This window comes from Canis lupus, chromosome 20 (genome assembly GCF_011100685.1).
Source record: "Canis lupus familiaris isolate Mischka breed German Shepherd chromosome 20, alternate assembly UU_Cfam_GSD_1.0, whole genome shotgun sequence".
Taxonomy (NCBI): Eukaryota; Metazoa; Chordata; class Mammalia; order Carnivora; family Canidae; genus Canis; species Canis lupus.
Window position 1 is genome coordinate 57,217,293 of NC_049241.1, and position 15,617 is coordinate 57,232,909.

Below are 15,617 nucleotides of genomic sequence, written 5' to 3' on the forward strand. Positions count from 1 at the left end.
CGGGAGCAGCCCAGCGGACCCCCCCCTTCCCTGCACCGAGGCCTCCACGCACCCACCAAGGCTTCGGCCCCAGGGGTCCTCGGGAGCCCGCCCCCCCAGTCCCTGCGGCCACGCCCCCTTCCAGCCCCCATCCCTGCTCCCGCCCCCAGGGCCTACCCGTCCCTGCCCCGGGGCCTGCCAGCCCCCACCCCGTCCCAGCCCCCCTCCCAGCCCCTGCCCCCTCCCTGGCCCCCCAGCCCCTCTCCCAGCCCCTGCCCCCTCCCAGCCCCTGACCCCCTGCCCCCTCCCAGCCCCCTCCCAGCCCCTGCCCCCCCAGCCCCCCTCCCAGCCCCTGCCCCCTCCCTGCCCCCCCAGCCCCTCTCCCAGCCCCTGCCCCCTCCCAGCCTCTGACCCCCTGCCCCCTCCCAGCCCCCTCCCAGCCCCTGCCCCCTCCAGCCCCCCCAGCCCCCCCAGCCCCCGGCCCTCCCCCCACCGCGCGCGTCCCGGCACCTGCGCGCACGTGGCCCCGCGCGCCCCGCACACCTGCGGCCCCGGCGCCGCGCACCCCAGCCCCGAGCAGGCGGCGCGCACGGCCAGCGCAGCCCCGCGCGTCCCCGCGCCGAGAGCCGGAGCCGGAGCCGGAGCCGGAGCCCGGAGCCCGGAGCCGGGAGGGCGGCGGGGGCGCGCGGCGGGGGCGCGCACGGCGGCCCGGGAGGCGGCGGCGGCGGCTCGTGTCGGCTCCGGGCGGCCCCCGCGCCGCAGCCCGCCCGTGTCCGCGGCGGAGCCGCCCAGGTGAGTGGCCGCGCCGGCCGGCGACCCCGCTCCGCCCGCGCCCCGCAGTCCCCACCCGCGCCCCATCCCCGCCCCGGGGACCCCCGCCCCGCGCGCCCCTCCTGGGCGCGTGGCTCCCCGCCAGGCCCCCGGCGCTGCCCCTGGAAACTTTGGGGGCCACTCCCCAGGCGGGGGTCCCCCCGCCCTTCCCCCGGGGCGCAGAGGAGCGGGGAGCGGGGTGGGCGTCTGTGTGGGGCAGTGGGGCCGCTGGAAGGATGCGCCCCCTTCCACGGGGAAGAAGGGAGCGCTGGCTGGGTCTGGGGGGTGGGGGACGATGAGGATGAAGGCTTCATCCCCGCGGCGTCGGGTCCAGCCCCAGCCGGGAGGTGGAGATGCCGGGGAGGAGAAGGGGGCGCCTGGGGTCCACACCAGGATGGGCTCCATCCCTGGGGCTGGGGACAGCTCAGCCTGCTGGGGAGGTATTTGGGGGCGCAGGGCTGAGCCCTCTGCACCGCGGGCCTGTGTCCAAGCAACACCAGAGATGGGGTGGGAAGCGTCTCTCCGTCCCCTGGGGTGGGCCTGGGTGACCCCTGGGCCTCTGGGGCCTGGCCAGTGAGGCCACTGAGCCCCATTCAACAAGTTGGGGTGGGGGGGACAGCACCTTGTGCCTGGGTCTGGGCCCAAGGAAAGACCCGCTCCTTACTTTGGAGAGCGCCTTAATAACTGGTTTCCTCAGCATGTTCTCTGGGCACAAAAGACTCGGGTACCCTGGCTCCCCACTTCTGGGGTTTGGGCGCCAGACACTGCATTATGAACAAGCAGACCCTGGTGATTCCAGATGTGAACAGAGAGGGTCGAGGACCTCTTGCTTCTGGCAGGGGGTGGGGGGTGAGAGGGGGGCATCTGGTGTGCCACGGCTGCAGGCAGGGGGACCTCTGGGCCTGCAGGTCTGTGAGACCTGGAGCAATCCAGCAGGGCTCCCTGGAGGAAGTGTGGAGGCTGGGAAGGTGTGTGGCATGTGCGTGGCAGGAGGCAGAGGACACAGGGTCTCAGCCTGGGTGAGGTGGTAAGCCAGCGGGGGGAAGGGTCATGGCCTGGGCATCTCTGGGCCAAAGCAGCAGCCGGCCGAGGCAGGGTCCCAGCTGCAAGAGCCCCCCGGGCCGACCCCGTGGGCTCCTCCCTTGGACGCAGCTCCACCTGGACGACACGGGGTGACAGCCAGAGACTGCCCAGACGCGGGGGCTTGGAAGGGCTAACCCTGCGTCGCCCTGGCCTCCTCCCCACCCCGCAGCAGCCCGAGGCAAACACCCCTCTCTGACCCCCAGCGCTGAGGCTGACGAGACCCCACGCGTGCGGGCTGGCGGCCGCCCTGCCCTCTCCCTCCCCGCCTCAGTTGCTCCTCCGTAGAATGGGGGTGGCTGCTCCTCGCCGCCCCCGGATGGAGCCCAGGATCGGAAGGTGCGTCGCTGAGTGGGCACGGAGAGCAGACGAGCGGCAGCAGCTCTGCTGCGCTTCCCACAGGGCTGTCATTCCCGGGCACCCCTGAGTCACCACTAGTCACCAGGTAGACACCTCCCGGGGAGCTCTCCAGGCAGAGCCTGTCCCAGGTGGGCCCCGAGCGAGCCACCCACCACCCCCACCTGTCAATCCCGGGCCGCAGACGGGCGCCCTCTGCCCTCCAGTAGCGCTCTGGAAGTTTCACGGAAAGGGGTTGGCGTCAGACCCAAGTTCAAACGTTGACTCTTGAGCTTAGTGACGGTAGGGAGGCGAGCTGGACCACTCTGACCCTCCGTCTCCTTTTCTCCAAATGGGCTTTATTCCCACCACCAGGGCTGGGCTCGAGGGCAGCCGCCCCGCGCTTCGCGGTGGGCACGGACAAAGTGGTTCTGGATCCAGAGGCCTCACCGGTAGAGGCCAGCTGACAGCGCCCGTGCGTTCGCTGGCGGGGAAAGTGGGTCGGGAGGCCCCCCGGCCCCCCGAAGGGTGAAGGGACTAACAGCAGACGGAGGCTAATTAGGGCTTAATGAATTGTCACGGATGGAAGCCCAGGAGGGCCTGGATCTAGGACGGAGGATGCTCCGAGTGGGGGAGGGGGCAGGGTCCGCAGCGCGTCCCTGAAAGCAGACCTGTGGCTGGGCCCCCACCTTCCGAGTCTGTCTAGAAGGTTCACCGGGGGATGTTTCTAGGCCCCTCCAAACCAAGCTTCCCGGGCGCCCTCCTGCCCCAGTCGTGGTGGGGGCGACGGGGGTCCCGGTGCCGAGCTCCCACCATGTCTCACCTCCGCTGCTTCCCCACCCCCGCGGGTTCAGCTGCTGCCTCGGGGGTGGGGCCTGGCTGGGCATCACCCAAGGGCGTCTTTAGCATCCCCCCGGCCTGGCAGGGGCAGGAGGATGTGTCCCCTGTGGCCCGGCCTGGGAGAAAGGGCGCTCAGAATAGGGCAGATGGGTGGAAAGCGCTAGGGGTCTGGCCAGGTCGCCTGTGTCCAAGGCAGAGGGGCCCGGGTACCCCCGCCACACTCCGCCTCCTCCCCGGCTTGAGAGCTTTGTGGCGAATCAGCCCTGGACAGTTTGCGGGGGAGGGGAGGAGAGGTCCCCGTTCCCCAGGTCCCGCCATGGTGGACAGATTTCTGATGCTCTGATGGTTCTGGGCTCAGAAGTCCTGAAACCCAGGTGTGGGCAGGGCTGGTCATCCCCCCCCGGGGCCCCAGGGAGACCCCCTCCGCCTTGTCCCACGTCCAGAGGCGCCCCCTCCCCGGCCCGCAGCCCCTCCTCCGTCCTCACGCCAGCAGCCCAGGGCCTGCCCGTCTCTGGGGCTTCCCCGTCTGCCTCCCTCTCGGGGGGACCTGATGAGGACGCGGGGACCCCCCCAGACATCCAGGACAGTCTCCCCATCTTGAGATCAGCTCATCGTTACCCTCAATTCCGTCGGCAAACAGAATCCTCACGGCCACTCGGGGACAGACACAGGTCCCAGGGTGCGGACACGGGCTCCCCGGGGCGCCCGCCGCGATCTCCCGTAGCGCGGCCTGCAGGTGGCCTGTCCCTACGCCTTCCCCGCTTATCACCCGTCCACAGAAAGGCGGGCGTGTGTCTCTTTTGTTCAAAGCCATTTGCCTCAAGAACTAGAACAGCACCTGGCACGCGGCAGGCGCCCGCGAAGCCCTTGTTGGACGGACGGACGGACCGACGGACGAGTGAGTGAAGGAGGCGAAGCCCTGGCCGGGCGCAGAGCAGGGCGGAGGACTCGAGGCTCCCGACCCCGCCAGCACCCAGGGCCGACTCTTCCAGAAGGATCCTTTCCACAAAGCACTTCTGGGCTGCCCTCCCCCCGTCAGCCTGGGGGTGGCTGCCCTCAGGGCCGCGGGGGAGCCCCTTTGACAGAAGAGGAACCCGAGGCTCATGAAGTCTCTGCCCGAGGCAGGCGGGCGCGCGGCCGGCCCCCAGGAGCTCCGGGATCCGCGGGTCCGTCGCGGGGTTCGCGGGGCGCCAGCCCAGGGCGCGCGGTGCCGCTCTTGGGACATGGGCCCCCGGGGTGACGGGGTCAGGCCGCGCGGAGCAGACGCGCCTCAGGCTCTCGCTCGGAAGCCCTCCTGGCTGCCGCTGCTCCCGGCGCCTCGGTGGGGCCCAAGCCCCCCAGCCCCCACCCCCGGACCCCGGGCCCCGGTCCCCAGCCCCCACCCCCCGCCCCCAGACACGTGCACGGCCCCCAGCCTCTCCCGCCTGCTCCTCAGGCACCCGGCTTGTTCCCACGTTGGGGATGTCGCATCTGCGGGTCCCGCCACCAGGAACGCCATTTCTCCTGGCTGACCCCCCGCCTACCGTTCAGGCCTCGGCTCCAAGAGGCCTCCCAGCCTCCCCGGGCCACACCAGACAAAGGTCAGGCCGTCACACACCCACACTTGTCCCCAACCCTCTACTTGGTGTATTCATTTCCGTGATTCTTGTTCCCTCACTCACCCGACGCGAGGGAGGGAACCTCAGGGAGGGAACCAGACACAGGGGACCCCACGGTGTGCGAGTCCACGTGTGTGACACGTGCAGGACGGGCTCCTCCATGGACGGCGAGGGGGCTTTGGGGGGGCCTCGAAGGGGACGGGGAATGACTGCTGATAGGGACGGGGCTATTTTTTGGGCTCATGGAATGTTCTGGAATCAGATAGAGGTGATGGTTGCATAACACCGTGAATGAGCCAAAAGGCACTGAAGTAAGAAACTTGAAACGGGAAACGTGCACGCGTGAAGGCCCGGCACCAGTCAGGTCTCCGGAGGAGAAGGGCGCTCCGGGTGTGATGGGGTGGGGGTGCGGGAGGAGGGGTGCAGCGGGGGCGGCTCCCCATGGCCGGGGCTGGGCCGGGGGCACTGCAGGCCCCCCAGGAGAGGCCGGGGGATGCGGCGGGGTCCCCGGGACTGGAGCTCAGGGGCGTCATACTGCCCGAGACACAAAACTAGGCTCATCATGGTAGTTGCTGGTACTTAGTTGGGGAGCCGGAGGAGAGCACCCCCGGCCCGGGCAGGGAGGGAGGGTTTGGAGCATAGGGTGGGCGTCACCACCCCCCAAGGCCACGGCCCGGAGCAGGGAAGGGGCAGAGACAGGGTAGGAATCCGTCGCCGCGCCCCCGGCCCCTGCGGAGGGGATGACAGGGCGGCGCTGGGGAGGGTTCCGGAGGGGACACGCCGGGTCACTGCGAGAGCGGCCGCGGGGTGCGGGGGGCCAGCCGTGCTGCCATCCCCGGGTGACTGTGGCTCGGGCGTCCGGGGACAGGCGAGGGCCGGAGGCTGCGGCCCAGCGTCCTGCCAGCCCCGCTGCGGCGTCACCGCGTCACGGTACGGGGCCCCCGCGGGCCGGCCTCTTGTCGCCCTGTCCTTCCTCCCCGGGCTCGTCCTCCCCCGTGTTCTGCGGCTTCTGTTTGGTCAGATTTCTTTCCAAAGTAAACACAGCTTAAAAAATTTAAAAAGTCCACGTTCCCATCTGGGCCCGCAGTGCCGCACCTGAACCGGCCTTGGCAGATGCTGTGCCCCCCACCCGGGTGCCCCTGAGCCCCCCGCCCCCCCCTTTCCTGGAGTGCCCAGCGGCGGTGGGACGGGGTGTCGGGTGGAGGGCGGCAGCGGCGAGCAAGTGGATGCAGCACCACAGGCTCTCCGAGGTGGCGGAAGCAGGTCCTGTGGACTCTGTAAAACCGCGTCAGCATAGCCCCGAGGCGCCTGGGGGGCTCAGTCGGCGGAGCCCGTGTCGCCTGATCCTGGGGGTGTGAGCTCGAGCCCCACGAGCCCCACGTTGGGGGGCAGAGATGACTTACAAATAAAAGAAAGACGGAGAGAAATAGACCAGGATGGGGACTGTAGTACAGAGAGTCACCAGGGAAGTGACACGGGACGAGACTCCGATGGAGTCGGGGAGGGAGTCATGCGGGGAAGGTGTTCTGGGCAGAGGGAACATCACATGCAAAGGCCCTGGGGCAAGACCTGGACGAGCGCGTGGGAGGAACAGCCAGGAGGCCTGGTGTCTGGAACAGAGTGGGTGAGGGCGAGAGAAGGCGGGGGGGGGGGGGGGGGGGGGGGGGGGGGGGGGGGCAGGGAGGGGATGGAGCAGGTCGTGCTGGGCCTTGGGGACCTAATTATATAGTAGGGGGGGAATTCTCTGCTCCAGAAAGAACCGACCAGGCAGCTCTGTCCCCACAAGGAGCCTGGGTTTGGGGGCTGGCCCATGCCGCCCGCCCCCTACTCGGAGCAAAGCCGGAGAGGCCCCAGCTCCCTCCGAATCTGGCTGTCGAGGCCCTGACCCCAGTTCCTGGGGTGGGGAGAGGACGGTTACCCCTCGACCACAGGGAACACGCAGGCTGGCCAGGGACCTGGGACGAACCTCAGGGCCAGGGACACGTTGAAGGGAGGAGGTTTCCAGACACGTGAGATGGGCGGCCGAACAGGGGGCCGCCCGCCTCGGCCCTCCTGTCCCCTCCTGGGACGCAGCCTGTCCGTGTGCTGGGCAAGGGCAGCAGCGCGGGGAGCGTGACCTAGAAACACAGCCTCGGAAGGAAGTTTGCCTCTGGGGAAGGGCTGGTGTCCCCGCGATGCCCGGGTCAGAATTAGGGACAGCTCCGCCCCCGTCCTGTGCCCCAGCTGACCACCGCTCGCTCGCGGGGCTGTTCCGTGTGCTACGTGAATTCCCAGGCATGTGTGGGGCGGGGGGGGGCACCTGCACACGTACTTATGTGCCTGCCCCAATGTAGAGTCCAGTCCGGTGTTCCGTTTCATTTTATTTTGCCATAAATAGGATTGTAGCTGTCCGGCAATCCGGATTTATCTTATTTTGTTTTATTATTATTTTTTAACCCCTAACTGCATCTCTGCGGTCTTTCCTTGGGGGTACATTCAAATCTCCTAGATTCCATGGCGACCAGGGATTACGGGTTTTTTTTTTTAATCCCCTCCTGATGAGCACTTAGGTTAGTCCCATTTTCCCTCCTTATAACCGGACCTCCGCCGTCTTCCTCTACCGACACCCGCGCATCTCCTTGACTCCGAAGCAGGACGCGACCCGGAATTCGGCCGACCCCCTGCAGATGGCCACGTAGGCGGGTTAGCGCCAGTTTTTCTCGGTTTCAGATGACCCCGCAGCCAGGCTGCCCGTCCCTGCCCGTGTGCCCCCTGCACGCGCTCGTGCCGAGGACACACGGCTGCTCACTGAAGCCGTCACAGGGCCGCACAGAGGCAGCGGCTTGAATACACGGGGACGTATTCCACCGTGTCCTGGCGGCCAGAAGTCCAAGTTCAAGGGTCCGCAGGGCTCTGCTCCCCCTCACGTCTCTGGGGACGGGTCCTTCCTCACGTCCTCCGGCTCCCCGTGGCTGCTGCTGCTCCTCGCTGCCTGCGGCCCCCAGCAGCACCCTCCAACCCGCCGTCGCGTGGCCCCTGCCCTGTGCTTCTGCGTCCACGCCTCCCCTTTGTGTCAAAACAACCGGCGAGTGGCTGAGGGCCACCTGACGCCTGCGACCTTGTCTGAACCGGATGGGTCCTGCAAAGTGCATTCACCCCCACCTCCCCACCCCCCGGTTACATAATTCATCTCCGGCATTAAGCAAGCGGGCCCTCGGGGCCCCGTGGGTGCTCCTTCCCCACGGCGTCCCGGACGGCGGGAGCGGGCCGCACAGATGTTCAGCAGATGAGGGCCTATGGCCTGAGTCCCCGCGGGAACAGGGCTCGTGGGCCCCGGCAGGTGCTGGGGGGGCTGCAGCTGCTAAGGTGCTGGAAATGGCCGGCTAGTGGGCGGCCCCCTCCAGCTGCTGTCTGGCTGCACCGTCCGCACCCGCACCCCCACCTGCACCCCCAGGACCAGGGCTGCAGCCCAGCAGTGGAGGGAGGAATAAGGAGGCGGGGGGGGGGGTACCAGCAGGCCCAAGGACCGTCCATGCCACACGCCATCTGGCCACCCACCCCCGAGGCCGGCTCTCACTCCTGCTCAGAGCCTTTGCACTGGCTGTTCCCCAGCCCGGAGCTCCCTTCCCCAGACGCCACGGACGCTCCCCTGGCCATCCTCCGGGTCTGCGTTGGCCTCCTGTGAGCATCACAACAAAACACCACAAACCAAGTGGCTTAAGGCGACAGAAATCGATTCTCTCCCCGCTGTGGACATCAGAAGTCTGAAACCAGGCCCTGCAGGGCCACGTCCCCTCCGAAGGCTCCAGGGAGGATCCTCTCTACCTCTCCCAGCTTTTGGTGGCTCCGCACAACCCCCGGTGTTCCCCGGCTTATAGACACGTCAGCTCAGTGCCGGCCTCTGTGTTCACGTGGCCTTACCTTCTGCTCAAACGTCACCGTCCCCGGTCTGCAGCTGCGCCTCCTTCCACCCTGACTTCCAGGCTCTGCGGAGGTCAGGCCATGGAGACCACGGGCTTGGCTTGGAGAGGTTACGGCCCCTGGGAGGAGACCGTGACCAGGGCTCTGAGCTAGGTCATGGTCTCATGTGGTGGTTGGCCCGGTGCAGACACACAAACAGGGAACGGAGAGAGGGCAAGATGGGTGCGGGACCCGGTGAGGCCTCGGGGCGGGGTGCGGGGGGTGGGGGGCTGGCCAGGGGGAATATTTGGACCAGCCCTGTCCCCACCGAGAGGATGTAGCCAGCCGCAGGAGGGCAGGGTCTACGGCTGCCTGCGCTCCTGTGTATTGAGAGCCGGGCCGACAGGAGGCACTTCATCCATGTTTGGGAGGGCTCGGACCCCACATTGTACGCTGTGATTGTAAAGTTCTCCTCCAGTTCAATAAACACTCTCTCTTGTGGTTTTTTTTAAGTGAGATCAAGTTCACGTAACATAGAATTTGCCCTTTTAAAGTGTACATCTCAGGGGCTGTTAGTGTATTCGCAGGGTTGTGTAACTATCAGCCCTGCGTGGTTCCAGAACATTCTCAGACCCAAAAAAGCCCTGTCCCCATCAGCGGTCACGCCCACTAGCCTGCCCAGCCCCGTGCCCCCACGGGCCCCTTCCTGTCCATGGACGAGCCCATCCTGGACGTGTCACAACGTGGGGCCTCCTGTGTCTGGTTCCCTCCCTGCCCGTGGTGGCCTCAGGGTCCTACGCGTGTGGGCGCATCGCTGCTCTTGGTGCCGGAGGGACGTGCCCGTGGGTGGTGGACATGCGTGTGTCCTTTGGATGCACGTTTGGGCAGTTTCCACTTTCCAGCCATTAGGCATGCCTCCGCGGTGAACCTGGGTGTCCAGGCCTTTGCGCGGGCGAGCGTCCAGGTCTCTAGGGTGCACGCGCCCCGGGGCGGGACTGGGGGCCCTCGGGGGATAGATGCGTCCTGCGCGCACTGCCAAGCGGCCCGGGCGGGCCGGGCGGCGGCCCCGGTGCTAACGCTGCCCCCCACCGCAGGTGCCCACGAGGATGGTGGCGCGGCCCTAGGCCCAGGCTCCGCACCATGACCTGCTGGCTGTGCGTCCTGAGCCTGCAGCTCCTGCTCCTGCCCGCGGCCCCGCCCCCCGCCGGCGGCTGCCCGGCCCGCTGCGAGTGCACGGCGCAGACACGCGCGGTGGCCTGTCCCCGGCGCCGGCTGACCGCCGTGCCCGACGGCATCCCGGCCGAGACGCGCCTGCTGGAGCTCAGCCGCAACCGCATCCGCTGCCTGAACCCCGGCGACCTGGCCGCCCTGCCGCTGCTGGAGGAGCTGGACCTGAGCGAGAACGTGATCGCGCACGTGGAGCCGGGCGCCTTCGCCAACCTGCCGCGCCTGCGCGTCCTGCGGCTGCGCGGGAACCTGCTCAAGCTCATCCCGCCCGGGGTCTTCACACGCCTGGACAACCTCACGCTGCTGGACCTGAGCGAGAACAAGCTGGTCATCCTGCTGGACTACACCTTCCAGGACCTGCGCAGCCTCCGCCGGCTGGAGGTGGGCGACAACCACCTGGTGTTCATCTCGCGCCGGGCCTTCGCGGGGCTGCTGGCGCTCGAGGAGCTGACCCTGGAGCGCTGCAACCTGACGGCGCTGTCGGGCGAGTCCCTGGGCCACCTGCGCGGCCTGGGCGCGCTGCGGCTGCGGCACCTGGCCATCGCCGCCCTGGAGGACCAGAACTTCCGCAGGCTCCCGGGCCTGCTGCACCTCGAGATCGACAACTGGCCACTGCTGGAGGAGGTGGCCGCGGGCAGCCTGCAGGGCCTCAACCTGACCTCGCTGTCCGTCACACACACCAACATCACGGCCGTGCCCGCGGCCGCGCTCCGCCACCAGGCCCACCTCACCTGCCTCAACCTGTCGCACAACCCCATCAGCACGGTGCCGCGCGGCTCCTTCCGAGACCTGGTGCGCCTGCGCGAGCTGCACCTGGCGGGCGCCCTGCTGGCGGTGGTGGAGCCGCAGGCCTTCCTGGGGCTGCGGCAGATCCGTCTGCTCAACCTCTCCAACAACCTGCTGTCCACGCTGGAGGAGAACACCTTCCACTCGGTCAACACGCTGGAGACGCTGCGCGTGGACGGGAACCCGCTGGCCTGCGACTGCCGCCTGCTGTGGATCGTGCAGCGCCGCAAGACCCTCAACTTCGACGGGCGGCTGCCGGCCTGCGCCACCCCGGCCGAGGTCCGCGGCGACGCGCTGCGCAACCTGCCCGACTCGGTGCTCTTCGAGTACTTCGTGTGCCGCAAACCCAAGATCCGCGAGCGGCGGCTGCAGCGCGTCACGGCGGCCGCGGGCGACGACGTGCGCTTCCAGTGCCGCGCCGAGGGCGAGCCGGCGCCCACCGTGGCCTGGGTGACGCCGCGGCACCGCGCGGTGACCGCCTCCAGCGCGGGGCGCACGCGGGTGCTGCCCGGGGGCACGCTGGAGATCCAGGGCGCGCGCCCGCAGGACAGCGGCACCTACACGTGCGTGGCCAGCAATGCGGGCGGCAACGACACCTACTTCGCCACGCTGACCGTGCGGCCCGAGCCGGCCGCCAACCGGACCCCGAGCGAGGGCCGCAACGAGACGCAGGCGGCCGTGCGCTTCCCGCTGGACCTCACCACCATCCTGGTGTCCACCGCCATGGGCTGCATCACCTTCCTGGGCGTCGTCCTCTTCTGCTTCCTGCTGCTCTTCGTGTGGAGCCGCGGCCGCGGGCAGCACAAGAACAACTTCTCGGTGGAGTACTCCTTCCGCAAGGTGGACGGGCCCGCCGCCGCCACCGGCCAGGGGGGCGCCCGCAAGTTCACCATGAAGATGATCTGACCCCGCGCCCACCACCGCCGGCCGATGGGCACCTGTGCGTCTCCCAGAGGCCGCGCCGCTCCCGGCCGAACGTCCCCTTTTTTTGTAGAGACCCAAGCACGGGGCTGTTTTTTCATCAGGACGCATCTTTTGCATAGTTTCTCAAGCATTTTCTAAAAGTTTCACCGTGTCTTCCTGCCCCTGCTGTGGTCGCTGAGCTGAGTGCGGTGGGAGTATGGTGCGAGTTCAGAGACCCCAGAGCCCTCACTGTGGGGGGTTCGCACCCCGTGGCTGGGGCGTGGCGCACACACACACACACACACAGCGTGCACCCGGGGACGGAGGTCTGCATCCAGGACGTGGGGGGCCGCCCAGCCCCCAGGGGAGGCACGCGAAAGCCTGCACTGGTCACACCTCACATCCAGCACACAGGTGGTCACACCCAGGACACACTCTTGGACACACAGCTCCAAAACAGAACACACACATCTCCACCCGGCTGACCCTAAACAGGTGCCCCAGGCTGCAGACCTCACCTGAAGCGTGCAGGGCTCTCGTGAGAGCACAACTCACACCTGAGACATACCCACTCACACTCAGGACACACCCAGCTCACACCTGGGACACACAGACCACAGCTGAAACACACAGCTCACACCCGGGACATACCCAGCTCACACTCGGGACATTCAGTTCACACTCGAGACACACACAGCTTAGACCCAGCTGACGCTAAACATGTGCCCCAAGCTGCAGGGCTCACCGTGGGGACCCAGGGCTCTCGTGAGAGCACAGCTCACACCGGGGACAAACAGCTCATACCTGGGACATGCACAGATCACACCTGAGACACACGGAGCTCAAGCCCAGCTCCTGCTCCACTGGCCATCTCTAGGGGTATCTCAGGGGCTGGACTGAGGTCTTCCCAAGGAGGTGATGCCCCCTGGGGGCCCAGCACACGGCATGCCAGCCCATGCCCCGCCCCCAGGCTCCCCCCAGGACCCACTGGCCCAGCAGGGCGGGCTACCCACTAGGAGAAGCCATCATCCCCACTTCCCCACCACCCCCAAAAGCTGCCACTCCCTTCCTCTGCCCACGCCACACCGGAGGGGCAGCCGCCCTGGCCCCGGCTCAGAAGCATGGTTACTGGGGTGTCCCCCCTCCAGCAAGGCAGGTGGAGTGACCTTCAGTCACACCCCCGAGCCAGCCTCAGATGCGCCCCGGTACAGCCCTGCCGTGCCCAGCCCTGTGACCCACTGTGCATGTGGAGACAGAGGCCAGGGAGTGTGGGGGGTTTCCCGGGGGTCCTGTTCAGTGCACTAACAGGGCAGCAAGGGAGAACAAGACCGGGGCGGGGTGCAAGCTGCAGGGGGTCTGGACCTGGGCTCTGGGGAGCAGGTGGCAAGAACTAGGGCCGGGCACACAGAAGCTCGGGTTAAGAAAGAACTTCCCTGAGGTCACTGCCCTGTTACCCTTCAGGTAGTGAGTTCCCCCGTCACTAGGGGTAAGCAACCACAGCTGACGTTTTACAGAAATCCTCAGACACCAGACAGGGTCCATCCGTGACCCTGCCTCTCCCAGGCTGATGACTGCCCCCCACCCTCCACTTGGGCCAGATGACTGACCATCACTGGAGGAAGGGGCACAGGAAATAGTGTGGGTGGGAGCCCTTGACTAGTAGGGGGTGGGCCATCCACCAGGAGGTTAGGACTGTATTTTTTTTTAAGATTTTATTTATTTATATATGAGAGACCAGAGAAAGAGAGAAGGGGGCAGAGACACAGGCAGAGGGAGAAGCAGGCTCCATGCAGGGAGCCCGACGTGGGACTCGATCCCGAGTCTCCAGGATCACGCCCTGGGCTGAAGGCGGCGCTAAACCACTGCGCCACCCGGGCTGCCCCTAGGACTGTATTCTTAAGGACCTGTAGGAAGGCAGGAAACCAGGTCTGTTCCCCGCCCAGGTGTGCACTTAGCCGGGGCCGAAGACCCCCCGGACCCCCCTGGCGTCCTCCTCTGTAAAACAGGCCCCAGGTCAAAGGCACTGCTGCACATACGGGGAGCCCAGGCCCGTGGCGGGCTTGGTGGTGGACTTGGATCCTGGATCCTTCAAGGTCTTTGCAAGATGAGCCAGAGAGGAAGCCGGGTCAGCCCTGGGGGCTCGGAGCACAGGCTTCAGGCCGAAGTTCTCGGGGCTGCGCAGCTGGTCCTGCTCCCACAGCATGCAGCTGCCGCCCCTGCCTTGGCCCCACTCGTGGCGGGACGTGGCGACGGCCGAACGGGGCGTCCGGCGACCCCAGACTCCACCCGAGTTGGGCAGAACCGATTGGTTTTCTCCCTTTACATCCTCCTGACCTTGGTTGCCATGACAACCCCAAGGGCCCCTCAAAATGACATCCAAGTGCCTTTAGCATCATCAGCGACGGGAGGAGCGTGTTCTCAGCAGCGTTGGGACCTGCAGAACGGCAGCGTATTGGGATCTCCCACCCCCCCGACCACCCCCATCCCGACATGAACCAGGACCCCCCCAGGCCCCTCCTGCTGTATTTGGTTGGAATCCAATAAAAATGAAGCCAATTTAATAACAGACTTCAAATGGTTGTTGTTAATTCTTACGGGAGGAGTGGGGCTGTGGGGGGCAGGGGGCCGTCTGACTCCAGCCCCAGCGCTGGCCCTGAGTCACCGGGGAGAGGGGGCAGGTGGGGGCAGAAGGACTTGCGGTGATGGCCTGACAGGTGGCATGTCGGGAGCGCCCATGCTGTTCTGAGTGCCGTTCCCGGCTCTTGTGTTAACTCCTTCCCCACAGGTGACAGCCTGAGCGCTGGGGCCTCTTAGGATCTCACTTTACAGATGGGCAAAGCGGGGGGGTCAGGGGATGGAGGGCATGTGCCCAGAGTCCCCAGCCGAGGGGAGGTGGGGTCTCCCCGCTGTCCTTCCCCACCCCACTCCAGGCGGCGGGTGGGGGGGGGGGTCCCAGCAGTCTCCCTGCTTCTGGAGGCTCAAAGGCAGCTTTTTTTTTTTTTCTTTAAGATTTATTTACTTATTTGCATAATCTCTACACCATCCCAGGAGCCTCCCCGGCTCTGGTCCTCCCACAACAAAGGCAGGAGGAGCCTTCCCTGGTTCAAACCAGGTACAAGGCCCAGGATTTCCTGAATCCCGTCTTGTGCTTGGGGTGGGGCTGAGGGGTCCTCCTTCCAAACCAAGGACCCAAACCAAGGAGGTGCTGCTCAGAGGGTGTCCATGGGGTCCCCCCTGAAACACAGGACACGGGTCCAGTCGGCACACCCGGCCCGGAGGTGGGGGTGGGGGTGGCCGCTGAAGATCCCTGCCTCGATGTCCCCTGCGGGATGGAGCGGGAGTGGTGTGCAGCGTCCTCCAGCTGTGGCCGCGCACCACGCTCCTCCGCGGCACAGACCGGGTTTCCGCGCCTCCAGGGAGACCCCGGGCCGCGCACCGTGACTCCGGTAACGAAACTTAATGGTTTAAAACAACTGAGATTTACTACCTGACAGTTCTGGAGCTCGGAAGTCTACAGTGGGTCAGCGGGACTGGTGCCCACCCCCCGGGGCCCCAGGGCGACTCCCACGTTGATGCCCGGTCCCCACGGAGAGGGAGGCGGTCCCCTTCCTGAGCCTCGGCGGGGTGCCCAGCGGGTGTGAGCTGTGCACTCTGCTCTCCCCTCCCGCAGAGGCCCCTGGGAGATATGGGGCCAGGCCACCTCGAGGCAGGTGGGGGCTCCCCACGCGCCACCCGCCCACCATCCTGCCTCATCCTGGGTGCAGAAGTCCCTGGAGGTGTCACCCTGGTCCCAGCCTGGACCCCACCCCACCCCCCGCTTGGCCACGTGGCCACCACAGCCAGGCTGGGACCAGGCTGGGGGGGCGGGAGGCAGTGAGGCCCTCACTGCAGGCACAAAATCTGAGCGGACGCCCAGAGCTCAGCCATCCAGGTCAACGTTCCATAAACAAAATTAATTCACGTCCCAGATCCACAATGAACAAAATATCCATCTTTTATTTTATTTCTTTTTTAAAAGATTTTTATTTATTTATTTATGAGAGACACAGAGAGAGAGGCAGAGACACAGGCAGAGGGAGAAGCAGGCTCCGTGCCGGGAGCCCGATGCGGGACTCGATCCCAGGACTGCAGGATCACGCCCTGGACTGAAGGCGGCGCTAAACCGCTGAGCCACCGAGG

The 15,617-nt window shown here is 66.7% G+C and overlaps 1 protein-coding gene across 1 annotated transcript; it reads left to right on the plus strand.

The window, feature by feature from the left end:
* Nucleotides 1-9,662: 9,662 nt before the first annotated feature.
* On the plus strand, nt 9,663-13,984 carry LINGO3 (leucine rich repeat and Ig domain containing 3). The gene has a single exon (XM_038565346.1). It carries the CDS (start codon nt 9,663-9,665, stop codon nt 11,439-11,441), a length of 1,779 nt encoding a protein of 592 aa, XP_038421274.1. The 3' UTR covers nt 11,442-13,984.
* The last annotated feature ends 1,633 nt before the right edge of the window (nt 13,985-15,617 follow it).

Coding starts and splice junctions, on each gene's coding strand:
- LINGO3 (XM_038565346.1), top strand. CDS start 9,663: ATGACCTGCTGGCTGTGCGTCCTGAGCCTGCAGCTCCTGCTCCTGCCC.